The sequence below is a fragment of the Rutilus rutilus genome (assembly GCF_951802725.1).
Source record: "Rutilus rutilus genome assembly, chromosome: 10".
Classification (NCBI taxonomy): Eukaryota; Metazoa; Chordata; class Actinopteri; order Cypriniformes; family Leuciscidae; genus Rutilus; species Rutilus rutilus.
Genome location: NC_140215.1, coordinates 6,870,947 through 6,884,461, shown reverse-complemented (window position 1 = coordinate 6,884,461; position 13,515 = coordinate 6,870,947). Strand labels below are relative to the sequence as shown.

At 36.0% G+C, this 13,515-nt stretch overlaps 2 protein-coding genes across 14 annotated transcripts in view; one reads left to right on the top strand and one right to left on the bottom strand.

Moving 5' to 3' along the window:
- Positions 1-139: 139 nt before the first annotated feature.
- dusp19a (dual specificity phosphatase 19a) lies at positions 140-4,477 on the bottom strand. Its single transcript, XM_084422389.1, has 4 exons — positions 4,246-4,477; positions 3,724-3,770; positions 3,450-3,602; positions 140-2,700 (listed from the first exon to the last, which is right to left on the bottom strand). Exons 1-4 carry the CDS (start codon positions 4,466-4,468, stop codon positions 2,482-2,484), a joined length of 642 nt encoding a protein of 213 aa, XP_084278515.1. The 5' UTR covers positions 4,469-4,477; the 3' UTR covers positions 140-2,481.
- Positions 4,478-6,355: 1,878 nt separating this feature from the next.
- nckap1 (NCK-associated protein 1) overlaps positions 6,356-13,515 on the top strand; it is a 53,478-nt gene continuing 46,318 nt past the window's right edge. For 6 of the 13 annotated variants that reach the window (XM_084421968.1, XM_084421965.1, XM_084421972.1 and 3 more), the window contains exon 1: positions 6,356-6,695. In XM_084421968.1, coding sequence (XP_084278094.1) covers positions 6,588-6,695 — 108 coding nt within the window. In that variant the 5' untranslated portion in view covers positions 6,356-6,587. The remainder of the gene's footprint in view (positions 6,696-13,515) is intronic. The other 7 variants (XM_084421969.1, XM_084421971.1, XM_084421974.1 and 4 more) reach the window with 4 other exon arrangements.

Below are 13,515 nucleotides of genomic sequence, written 5' to 3'. Positions count from 1 at the left end.
AGCAGAAGCAGATTAATTTGAAGCAAGTTAGTCTCTTTATCTAGTTAAAAAATGTTTTTAGCAAACATCTAAATAACACTTACCTTTGATAAGTTAATAAGCAATTCCAAATATTTTCCATTTAATATGTTATGTTTATGAGGCCAGTGTAGTTTATAGATTGAATTACATTTAATTTGACTTAAATTTAAATCTAGTTAAAGGCACTGACAAAAACATGGTTTGTAAAAAAAATACAAATATACAGACATGTAAAGTATCTTAATATACATATTTTATTCAGTATAATCCATTCCACACATTCATACTTTAACGTCAGAAACAGGCTCGGTCTACACCACAAAATCCAAGAAGTTCTAATAAAAAATATATATATGATGACAAATTACTATCTTCAGAAAATCACAACAGGTTTAAACAAGTATTTTAAGATAAAAAAAAAAAAAAACTATATTACTATGCAATCTATGAACAAAAACATCAAAATATATAGGCCTAATGAAAATTACAAAATTACAAAAGAAAACTGAACTTAGATTTGTTGTAACAGGAATACTTCTTCAACTAGTCCCTTTCTTCTGGTTGATATTTAAGTTACTTTATTGCACAAATATAGCTTAACATCCCAGCCGCAAACCAAGGAAGTTAAATGACGACAAAATGCCTAGTGTTACTATCAAAGACCAAGTTAATGAGTATAAGAAGCTGGTTTAAGAGCAGAATGTTAATCTTTATTTTTTTATTTTTTTTTTAACTGAATTGGATCTAACCATTTTACTAAACAGATGAAAAAGCTAAACGTGAGCTGTGACCACAAGATGTCACTATCAGTTTCTAAACGCCTGATGAATTTAGCGGAACAGGATGATAACTGCATCTGAAAGGATACCACTCTTGTTTTGCTGATTTATTATGATAAGAAATGTATACCCCATAGAAGCTACTAAAATGAGTGTATGGGTGTGAATGGCCTTTAAATGTGAATTCCTGAAATTGAACTGTAACTGAATTTACAGAATGAAAAATAATACAGTGTATTGGAAATGGGAACTAATGCAATCTCATCTGTTATTGTAGTTAATTTCTTTGTACTGCAATTCAGTAAATTCCTCAAAGTCTGTAATAGGACACAATGTATATACTGTATTAATATGAAAGATTTTTTTTACAGGTGTTTTACCTGTATGTTGAATTATGCATTACATTGTGTTTTAAGGTTAACAGAAATGTCAGTAAAATTAATAGATAATGTCCTGACAAAAAATTACCAGGCCATTTTTTACAGTGTGTTGTTGTAATGCCTGTGGCTGTACTCACTTGTCCATTTAGTCATATTCCCAGCTAACAATAAAATGTTCTAAGAATGTATTGCTTATGTTCCCATAAAGTTATGACAACATTATTTCTGACTGTTCTCTGAACATTCGTATGTTGATTTAAAAAAAAAAAAAAAACTTGGTTATGTGAACATTCCATTTTGCAAACATTATGGGATTGTTACTATTGAATGTTCTCTGAATATTCTGAAACAAGTAGTAACAGTTAAAAAGGTTAAAAACTAACATTTTAGAAGAAAAAAAAAGTGTTTCATGAATGATTTATAGATAATGTTTTTGTGCTAGCATTTTAAGAGCATTATTAAAGACCAGATAACTTTGAATGAATGTTCTATTAATGTTACTGGAAGAACATTTGTTCATAACTTTGAGAGAACCGTGCCAGAACACTCTGAGAATGTTCCCTGTTAGCTGGTTTAGCACCTATAAGTGTTAAATCAAAGTCATATATGAGACTGCAATGGAAGCACTGGTGGCTTTAAAAGAGCAGTTCACCCCAAAATCTATATTCTGCCTATATTTACTCACCCTCATATCATATATTACTTTTATTAGTTTTTTTTACAAAAAAGACAACAACATAAAATTCCATAGAAGTAGTCCACAGACTGAAATTTAAGTTATTTACTAAACTTGCCTTGCCTTGACAGCCATTGGCTCTATTCACTTTGAGGAAAAGAGCAGCTTAGACATTTCTATATCACCATTTATGTTCTACAGAAGAAAGAAAGTGGTCACACTTTATATTAGGTGTCTTTAACTACTATTATACTTACATAAAAAAATAATTCCAATCTACCTATTGTGTTTATGTTGTGTTGCAAAAACGATTCGGGTAAGGTAAGGGACAGGTTAGGTGGTATGGGTAGGTTTGAGGTAGAGGAAGGGTCAACAGTGTAATTGTGGATGTAATTACATGCAGGTATTTATAAAATGCAAGTACAATGTAAAAACATGTATGCACTTAATAAGTGCATTGTATCTAATGTTAGTACATAGTAGTTTAAGACACCTAATATAAAGTGGGACCAAGAAAGTCCTAAAGCTTAAAAAAAGATGTGAGGATGAGAAAATGAGGGCAGAATTTTAATTATGAGGTGAATTATCCCTTTACCATTGAGTGGATGCAGCCATAGTATAATGTTCAATCATGACCCAAACCATTTGCTTGTGTAGCGTCTTGTGGTCTGAAGTTTTTCAGCTGTTCCATGAAACCTGGATTTGGACAAGAGGCCGGTCGAGCAGATTTCACCAGTGCAAACGTGTCACCAAATGCCTGATTTTCCTTCAACATCAGATATCCAATGACAACTGAGACCGAACGTGAAACTCCGGAATTGCAGTGGACAAGTACAACTCCTTTCTGGAGAGAGAAAACAACTGTTCAGTCAAACCTACCAGAATCCCTCTATGGAGGCATTTAATTTCACATCATTACATACTCCATTATAAAGCATGTAATTAATCCTATGCTAATTGCAAGGAATTACAAAATTGCAAGTTACGGGTGAGAGAACCACATTCCGTCGAGTTGAGAAGAACAATTGATTAACTGAGCCGTTGTTTCCCTTTGCATCATAGACGACATAGTAAATTAGGTGGCGGGAGGTGCTACGCTCATTTTACAAAGGAATGGAAACTTATTTCCAGCAGCCATTGTAATCATAAACCTTAGTGAATTTGAATCATGAGGCAGTGTCAGGTTAAGGGTGACTGGCGACACTATTTAGTAAAGAGGTTGTATGACAAACAATGGCCCGTTAGTGATATGATCTTTCTACAACTTGCTGAATAATGCATTGTGAAAACTCAGCATCCATTATTCAGCACTCCGCATGGTCACCTAGAATAAGAGAGTTAGCCATTGGATGACCGATGCAGTATCACATAGGCCAGGCGCTAAAGCCCAACACTCAGGAAATTACACTGAGAGAATGAAATATCCATATTTTAATGCTGCCAGACCTCCATACATTGGTGTTACATTATGCAAAATGCAAGGATTTGAGCAAACCCTAATGATTTTGTGCAAGATCATTCTTAGAAATCCCAATATATTAACCAAATGTATATTTTATATGACTATGCAAAGAAACAAAAGGCAAATGTTACCTCAGCTTTAGCCTGGTCTATAAACTGTGCACACTCCTTGATATATGATATGATATTAGTGTCAGGCAGATCCATTATGCTCAGTGTCTTATAGATGAACAAGTCTGGGAAGGCATTTTCCACACCATACGCAACATTTAATATATGTGTGACCTGAAATCAATGGAAACACATTATACGTCATCAAGTAAAGTTACATTATAAATTATAATAAAATGCTACAATAATAATAATAATAAACTCAAGTAAATAAGAAATCAGTCAAGCACATTACCTTATATTTCCTCAAAGTACCAAAGTCATGAGCGGCATCTTGTGACCCTATGAAATAAACATAATTAAAAATCATTCATTACTATTAGGATATATCAAAATAACAGTAAATTATGCATAATTACATGCAACTAAGCCTCAACCAATCCCTAATCCTACCCTAACCCTAATAGTAATTATATGTTGTTAAATAATATTACTCAGTACTTAAATATATAATTACACTGTAACAATGACACCTAAAAATCTAGAATATATGACATTATTAGAATAATTTGTAATAGCGTTTTTTTTTAAAATCATTTATAGGCTTTTATCATTTTACTTTATAACCTGAAATATAATTTATATTTAATGCATTCATTACGAACACAATGTACAACATTAAAATGATACAATACAAAGTTTTTAATCATATAATTCTATACATAACATTTTATAATGACTAAAACAGGCCATCACGTGAGGTTTTACGTATTTTTGTTACAGTGTCAAATGAGAAGATCAACTAGCCTATACTCACCAAGCAACATATATGGTTTAATATATCCAACCTGAAGATCCCAGTTATTATCCTGAACATATCCACATGCAGTTTCAGGCTGTGCTGTTTCCTCAACCACCTGTACAGTGGAACCTCTCCATGTCTCAATAATCCGCCTGCCGCTCAAAGTCGTTACTCTGGTGCATTGTTTTCGCAATTTAGTTTTGGAGAAGGATTTTATTTCTTGTGCAAGCGACTGCATCACATTTGCGGCGAGGATGTCCCAAGCAGAAATGTAAAGGCTCCTAATCTTAGTTTGTGCTGTGAGACTGTGCTTTGCTCCCTCCCTAGTAAATGAATGCCCGTCTAAACTTCGGTGACCTTGATACTACCTGAAAACTGAGAAGATTCATTAGCGCACCTCAGCATAATTACCTGGGGAAGATCAAAACAACAGTGACACCTAAAGGAGAGAAATATAACTGCATATGTTTGCCTGCGTTAGTGAACCTGTTCCCAATGCGCAAATGATTCACGCATTTTCAGGGCAGGCAACTTTATAAAATAATTTATAATGTCAGCAATTTTCTGGGTGCAGTCGGTTTACGTTCGTCTCGCGCGAACGTCTTTGGAGCAGACACTGCAATTATTAGGATATCTAATAATCCTAAAGAGGTTGTTTTTTTTAGGCTATACGATTTTTGCCATATATTTGTGAAAATCTTAAGTGATGTTAAATAACAACAGTAGCCTACGTGTGTTTTGTCAATAACCGCACGATTTGTCAATGACCCATGTAGCCATTCATGTAGGCTAGCTGTAGCAAATTACAAACAATTTAGGCTAATTTTTTTTATTATTATTATTCAGTGAAAACTGGTTTGAAAACGCTGTTGAAGAGGCTACCTATAAAAAAAAAAAAAAAAAGAGTAGGCTATATATTTTTTAATACAAATGAATAAATTAATGACAGATTGAATGACAAATCACTGCTTCATGAAGCTTCGAAACCTTTGTGAATAATTTGTTTCGAATCATTGGTTCGGAGCGCGTATTGATCAAATTCAAGTAGGCTATACTCACTGCAGACTGCAGTGCAGAGTCAAATGACGACCAGCTCCTCCTCTCTCCAATAGGGTGGGAATAGTCCATGCAGCTCCTCCTCTCTGGAGCTCTAAGGGAGTGGAGAGGGATAGAGTTTTGGGTAGGGTTAGGGTGTGGTTGGATATTCTAGCTCCACCCATTAGGCCCAAATTACAATCACTCCTAGCTGGAGCTATAGTAAAAGAAAAAAATCACCTTTGTCCAGTTTGTTGATACAGGGCAATGTTGGTGAAGTCATGATGATTTTAATACATTTTAATAAACATGCGTAGGCTATAAAGAAAATTGAGAGTGATAGCCTAATTGTTTCTAATTGGCCTAAAAACCAAAACCTGCCCAAACATAGGCTATAGGTAAAACAGACACTATAAAATTAGGCTACAAGAACAAATTATGCAGACACTTCATATTAAAGGCTATTCAATTATTTGTAATTACATTTAGTAAATTACACTTAGCCTACACAAAAAGTACATAAGTAGCATAATACGTATGGCTTCAGATGATTTGCACAACTTTTACCTGCATATTTCTCCACAGTGCGATGTTTCAAGCACTTTGAATTTAAATCTTTAGCGAAGGAATCGGTTCAATTTATTCAGAGTCTCGCATCACTAATAACAGCATTTCTGAATCTTCAGTTATTCAACTCTTAGGCCTGGTTTCACAGAGAGGGTTTAGATTGAGCCAGGATTAGACCTTAGTTCAATTAGGGCATTTAAGTAGCTTTTATAAATGTGTCTTAGAAAAAAATAACAAAAAAAATAACTGGTGTGCAAAACAATGGCACTGACATGTGTTAAGATGTCAGTGCAAGTTGCTTTCAGTTAAAACAGCTCAAAAAGGAGGGGTATTTTATCTTGGTTTATTATCTAAAAAATGTATGATGCATTAAATTATGTTTTTATATATATATATTGGAATGTATTTACATATGTGTATACATGTATCAAATACATTTTAAGCTTAAAACTATAAAACCCGCTGAAAATAATTCAGACAAAAACATTTTTGCAACAACTATCATCAGCATGATGGGGGCGGCGGTCCTGCGGAGTGCTCCGGTCACGTGACGCAGTGACGTTGCCGGAAGCAGCCTCGTTCTGGCCGTCAGGGCAACACCTAGAAAAAAAATACATCCCGACGACGCGCCTGAAGCCCGTAATATGGGCGAATTTTAACACTAAAAACCAACTCGTTTTGGCACTTTACCCTTTAACACTACAAGAGGAATCCGTTCGGTTGAGATTTAGCTCGTTTTAACGGTCGTTTGAGCCATGTCTCGGAGCGCGCTGCAGCCGAGCCAGCAGAAGCTGGCGGAGAAACTGACGATCCTCAACGACCGCGGCATCGGGATGCTCACGCGCATCTACAACATAAAGAAGGTGAGAATAAGCGCTTCATGCATGTGTGTAGCAGAGGACTGCAGTAAACCCATACAAATACACAACCACATACACACACACGGGGTTGATGTGGCCAGGCCCTGATTGAGTGAGTGAGTGTGTGCGTGCGTGTGTATGCGCGCGACACAGCCATAAATCAATGTTTACGTTGTATAGTGCATTAATGTCTCATTTGATTGAGATTTAGTACAGGTTAGTGAATTTCTAGGGGGTCGATCTAACCTATAAAAATAACGATGGTTATAATGTTGAGATTAGGATGAGGGTGGCTAATGTCCTAGTTTTAACGTTACACCCCCTACGATCTTAAAAGCAGATATCATGCTAGCATATCTATATACTGGCACTGTATACTCAGGGTTAACGGCACAAAGCTGTGATTGAGAGGGCCTGTGAACATTGTGTGTCCAGACCAGAACCTCATCGTGACCCAGCTTTTAAAGCACTGATAATGACCCATCTATAGAAGAGGATAATCCAATCCTGGCACCACAGCCCTGAAAGCTGTAGTTTCTACAAAGATCTAATTGTGGGTAGTTGGTAGCAGCTTGGCAGTCCTGGTCAATTTGAATCTTCCAGTTTGATATCTCAGTGGGTGTGTTGAAATTATCTCATCCAAAGCCCTTTCAATCGTTCATCTGTCATAACCTGAAGTCCAGAGCATGTTTGACAGATGTCAGATATGTAGGATTCTGAAGTGGTGGTTTGACAGTTGTGTCTTGCAGTATTGATTTTTCATAATCTCCCTTTATCAAAAGCTGGATTTAATTGTAAAAGTAGTTTGATTTTGCTTAGCTGTAATTAGAAATAATTGATCTGTGATTTAAGAATCAGAGGCACAAACTGGTTATGCCTAGTATCTTGGGATTTGAGCTGCACGATTGTGGATAAATTGAGAATTATTATTATTATTATTATTTTAATAGAGATTAAGATTCTGAATAGACATCTAAACAAAATAACATGTTATTTACTTGAGGTTCTGACAAAATGTTAGTTGCTGTAGTCAACATTTACAACTAATACATTTTTATTTAAATCAGTTTGAAAAAATTATTAGATGACTCATAAACATATTTGGGTAAATATCACAGAACCACTCAAGAACATGTCTGGGTCACATTTCACCCTAAAATCAAAAGGATATTTTGCTTAAAAATCTTTTGCATTGTGACATTATTTTCATGGCAATTGAGCAGTAAATGCCTATATAAATGGGTCAAAAGTGGTAGAATAAAAATATTCCACTTTTGACTAGTGATGCTCCGATCAGGATTGTTATTTACAGTAATGATGTAGATTGTTGTTTTAATTGAGAATCAAATAAATAATCAGATTAAGCAATTTTAAAATTAAAATTTTAATAGGCCTTTTAAAAACATGGTTTATGCAAAACATTATCCATATTAGGATTCTCTGGCTTATTAAAGACAGAGCCTACAAGACTTAATGTCAAACTGAACATAATTACAACTGAACGTGTTTCTTGATACCGCGTAATAACTCCACACTGACATGACCGCGGCACTGAAGTCTGGCGACATCAATCTGCGATCGTTTGGTGAGATCTGCCTATTTTAGTGACTCCTGATCAAGTAATAGAATGTGATTATCGGCTGATAACAATCTGCGGCAAATCAATCGGAGCATCCCTACTTTTGACCCACAATTAGGTCTCGGCTTGTTATTAATATTTTACCAACAAGCCGAGACCAGTATTGTGTTTTGACCCATTTATATGTATAATTTAAATGATTTAGGCTATACATAATGAAAGCATTGTTTAAATTATTTAATTCTGATTTAAAATATGTCTGTAATTGTAACATTGTTTCATAACTAGGTTAGATTTTAGTGACAAGTGAATTTGTGAAAAAATTTGATTGTGAATTAAATTTGAGTGCTTATTTAAAGTCCCCCTGTAGTCAATAATTTAACTCATCTTTGATCACCAAAATGACATAATTTAAATGTTTTTTCCTGTGAATATTTTTTTTATTCATGCCTTAAAATAGCTTGAATGTAACCACACCCTTTCTTCATTTAGTATACGCAGACCATTAAAATGCAAATTAGCCCTGCCTCCATTCAATCACATCAGCTCAGAAATCTACTCGTCATCTTAAGTCGATGTATCAGAATGGTAATGCGTTTTATGTATCGCTCGGTATGTATAACGGTAGTTAATATGATTAGCCTTTTGCTTGACTATGTTGTCAAACAGCTAATAATGTTGATAATGTTACACAAACCATGTTTCCATTCACCATCTCAGAGTCAGACTGAAAATCAGCAACCTTAAAACGCTTTGAACAACTTAGAAAGCCAGTGGAGAAGGGCATAGGCTATAGTTCATCGTAATATACATCATGTACATAATTCACCCGCTATATTGCTAAATGCCTGATTTTTCATATCAACAGAAAAATATACCGGCATAACCTGGCTTCTCTTGAGACTCCCCTGCTTCACAGCATAGTTAATTTGCCAAAGCCCGCCGGCACGTTGACGTGATTGGTTACTAGTTAGTTTGTGACGTCAGAAACACCAGCGATTTCACACCGTCTTTTTTCACTGCAGTTTTAGGGAGAAAATACTCCGGAATGGTGTTGACTTGTGACTTTGCACATGGTTTGTCTTAAAGCATATTAAAAAACACCACATAGACATATAAACAACATTTAAAAACTTGATTTTCACCACAGGGGGACTTTAACGTAATATTCACTGGGGAAAAAAATAGATTTTGACAGATAACATGTCTGATAAACAAACAAACTGATGCTGATAATCTGAATAAGGACAAATTATTCATTTGTCTGGCTGGTATATTGGCCTATCACTTAAAAAAAAATCCTTCCAGGAACTAAAATGTCCAGACACAGATCACACTATTGTGATAATTACAGGGAAATGCTTAAATATCAAGAAATAATGGTCTTTATTTTTAGGTATGCAACATATTTTTTCTCTTATTGTTGGTTTGAAATGTGAGCTGGACATGTTTTCATGAGATCCTCCCATATTACACTTTCAGCAATCAGACGGCTTGCAATATCGTGCTAGCATCACACACGAAGTAAAGCCTGTCAATTCTAGTCGGTTCTTTCAAAATAAATGTTTTCTCACCCTTTGCCATTAAAGCCACTTCTAAGGTTTTTGAGAAAGGCTTGGCATTGATGCTAGCCGTAATGGCAGCAGTCCAGATCGCAGCAGAAAGTGGGCTAGTGGAGGACCATCGGCGTTAGCATTTTTTTCCTCCCTCTGGCTGTGAACTCTCTCAGATATGTGATGGGAATTCATCAGTGTGTGTGATGCCCGTTTAGAGCGCAAGAAGGTCTCTGGAGTGCCGCCTGTCTCTCCATGCCCACTGATGTCACTCTTGTGTATGTCTGACCTCGCTCATTCAGACAAGTCGGGGGTCAACCCAATATTAGTCATATTCTGTCATATTCTTGTGTACCCCCCATGCACCATATCCATTCGGAATACAACACAGTTGAGTGCACTGTGGGAAACTTGACTGTACCAGTTCAGTGTTATTGCCCATTATTTCATATAGCATTTTTTTCTGTCAAATTTAGTTGAAGGATTGCTTTTCCACAAGACTAGAAATTGGAATACATGCTTTTGGTAGTCCTGTTGCCTAGCAACTGGCAGGCATTGCATTGAGTGCTGTAAGATCTACGTTGCTTTCTGGTGGGTACAGAGAGGGAGTTAAGATTTTAGATGGCATTTGATGCTGGTTTGATTCTGAATTCCTGAAACTGACATTCAGTTGTTCTTTCTGCTTTGTAATGTTTAGCCTACTATCTAAGCGAATAGGATTTGATGCTTGTTTTTCATATAAGTTTAAACCTTAAGTAGACATCTTTCCTGTGCTTGTGCAATTTAAGCATAGAATGATAACTGACACTGACTTTTGTCTTAAACACAAGTTGTGCTAAATGCAGTTTGGAATTTGTTGGATTTAGCTGCCAGTAGCATATAGGTTGGTAGCAAAACTGTGTCACAGGAAATGACAGCAGAATCCTTCCATGGAGACAGCCTCAGGAAGTGCGCTCTTATCTCACAGTGTTTAGCTCGACACGAAATCCTCAGAGACCCCTTTTTCACCAAAATAGTGCTGGTGCCAAAGCCATTACCCAAACCAGTAGCAATTCTGTGCACTTCCACCGAAAGCAGGACAAATGGGTTCCACAGCAGGAATATAACCTACATAGTTTTCACAATGTTGACCACTAGCTCAACCAGACTTAAATCCAACAACCAGCTAGTCGATTAGTGAGGTTGACTAGTTAATCTAGATTTTTTTTTTTTTCATCATCTATAGATATGTTATACACACAAAAGAGAAATATCTTTTGCATCCTACCAAAAGTTTTACATGTTTGATTTGGCATGTGAATTTAAAAAATAATACTAATTCTTAAGACCCCATGCTTTCTCTTCCTTTAGGCTACATAAGGGCTGGGCATTGACACAAATTCAATTTTGATTCACAAACATGTGATTTAATTCTGATTTTGATTCCATTCACTTCAGTATCGATTCATTTGGATATAAATCAGGTACACTACATGTCAATTAAATCTCTGAACTAATGCAGTAAATATACAGGGAACCCTGTCAATTGGTACATTACTATAATATTGAAGGTTTAAATTAACAAATTATTTATATATCAAATTTAATTTTTTTATTTTTTTATTTTTTTTTATTATGATATAATAATAACTTTTTAATGACATAATTGTGTTTATACTCAATTCGTTTTTTTGAAATGCAATAGGGATTTTCATGGCCAATTCCAAATCTGACTGCTTATATTTCTTTTTTTCTTTAAGTAAATTTATTTGTTGTTTATTTGCTCTATTACAGGCCAAACTGGCCTTTCACAAAAATATCTATAGCCATTTGAAATTAAAGGCAACCACTGCATTCATGATCCAAACAAAAGCCCTATTCAGACAGGACTAGTTTTTCGACAGTAGGTGGCGCTTATGGAACAGCAGAGATATAGCGTTGTCTTGGTTCCCGCTGTAACCAAAGCAGCGCTGCACTTATAGAGGTAAGAGGAAAAGCACGACTCTGTTCTCCTCTTTGCGTCCGTCTTTGGTGTGTCTCGTCTCTGTTATCTGCCAAAATAAAACTAAAAACCAGTTCAGATTTATTGCCAGTCAAACCAGTGCATCTCTAAAATATAAACATTTAAATTGAGGCTGCATAACTTGTTTTCATGATGGATTTATTCACACGTTCAAGAAAAACTGAACAACAGGTTAAGTAAAAATATAGCTAAACGAGTAAGTATATTTATCAAAATGCACCTTTCGAGTTTTTCTAGCTGAATTTGAAAGCTGAAACTTAGCTCATATCAAAAGTATCAAAGCACAAAGCTTATTGCAAGTTAGGCTAATGGATGGATGGCGCGCTTCAAATAAGATTTTTAAGAATCAGTATCGTTTAATCAAAATGAGAATCGATTAAAATCAAGAAATCAGTATGTTCAACCCTTTCCTACTTAACGTTGCATTCTGTGTAGCTGTATTGGCACCAACATCATTTTGGTGGAAAAGGGGTAAGAAACAATATAGAGCTACACCCTCTTTAAAGCTACTTCTCTTGAAATAACAGTTTAACTGAGTTCAAATGATCAAGCACATTTATGCCTCGTTTCCACCAAGTGGTACAGTACAGTACAGTACCGTACAGTTCAGTACGGCACACAATGTTTGCCGTTTCCATTGTCAAAAGTTGTGAATGTTACCCTAATTCGAACCGTACCACTTTTTTGGGACCCTTCCGTTGGGGAACCAAGCACAGTAGTCCGGTACTAAAAGGTGGAGCTAGACTCACTGCTGAACGTTGATTGGTTGACAGAGAATCGTCACTTGCGCGTGCCACAAGGGGAATGACACATGCCGACAAGCAAGAACAAGATTTCTTCTTCACGCAAGAATTACATTGATCGCTACTTTCCGGCATACATACATCATGGAGTAGTACTGTTGGAGGTGGAAACGCAAGCCGTATCAGGGTTTACCTTCCCGAATTGTACGGAACTGTACTGTACTGTCCTGTACTGCTCTGTGGAAACGAGGCATTAGTGCACTATTCGATGAAGTGCTATTAGGGCTGGGTAAAAAATCTCGTTTTTACGAACCGATATCGATTCTTAAATCCCAAGAATCGATTAGGCTAGTCATCCTGTTTTCAGCTGATGTATGAATGGAACATTGTAGCGCGCATCCCATCCAATAAATCACATTATTACATGGCTTGGTTGAATTCTAATGTAGATTAGAATGTTATTTCTTGATAACAGACCGCTGCTAAGTATAGCACACCGTTGCCATGAAAAACAGAGCGTTGCTATGGACGCAGGATCCTAACCGTAGAGACGGAACGGACTATTTTCTTTAGCGGAAGCAATACAATCGTTTTTAAATCAATAAACTCCTTTTTAAATCAAGATTTTGTGTCAAATTATTGATTTATTTGGTAGGTAGCCATGTAATAAGCAGGATAATGTAGAGCGAGGCGGTTGTTATAGCGAATACAACCCCTTCAGGCTGATTCAAGACCCCTCCGCGAGCCTGTCGGGGTTGTATTCGCTATAACAACCGCCTCGCTCTACATTATCCCTTACATAATCTTTGTGCTTTGTTACTATTGATATGAAACAAACTCTCAGATTTCAAATCATTTTATTACGAATTTCAAAAACATAAATACCGTTTTGGCGCTGTGCCGTGAGATCGCTCTGGCGCAGCTCAACTCAAGAGAAGCAGCAGCG

Excerpts from the sequence above, each read along its gene's own strand:
- dusp19a (XM_084422389.1), bottom strand. The coding sequence starts at position 4,468 with ATGCAGTCGCTTGCACAAGAAATAAAATCCTTCTCCAAAACTAAATTG. Across the intron at positions 3,771-4,245 it reads TAAACCATATATGTTGCTTG|GGTCACAAGATGCCGCTCAT; the intron begins GTGAGTATAGGC and ends TTTATTTCATAG. Across the intron at positions 3,603-3,723 it reads GTACTTTGAGGAAATATAAG|GTCACACATATATTAAATGT; the intron begins GTAATGTGCTTG and ends CATTGATTTCAG.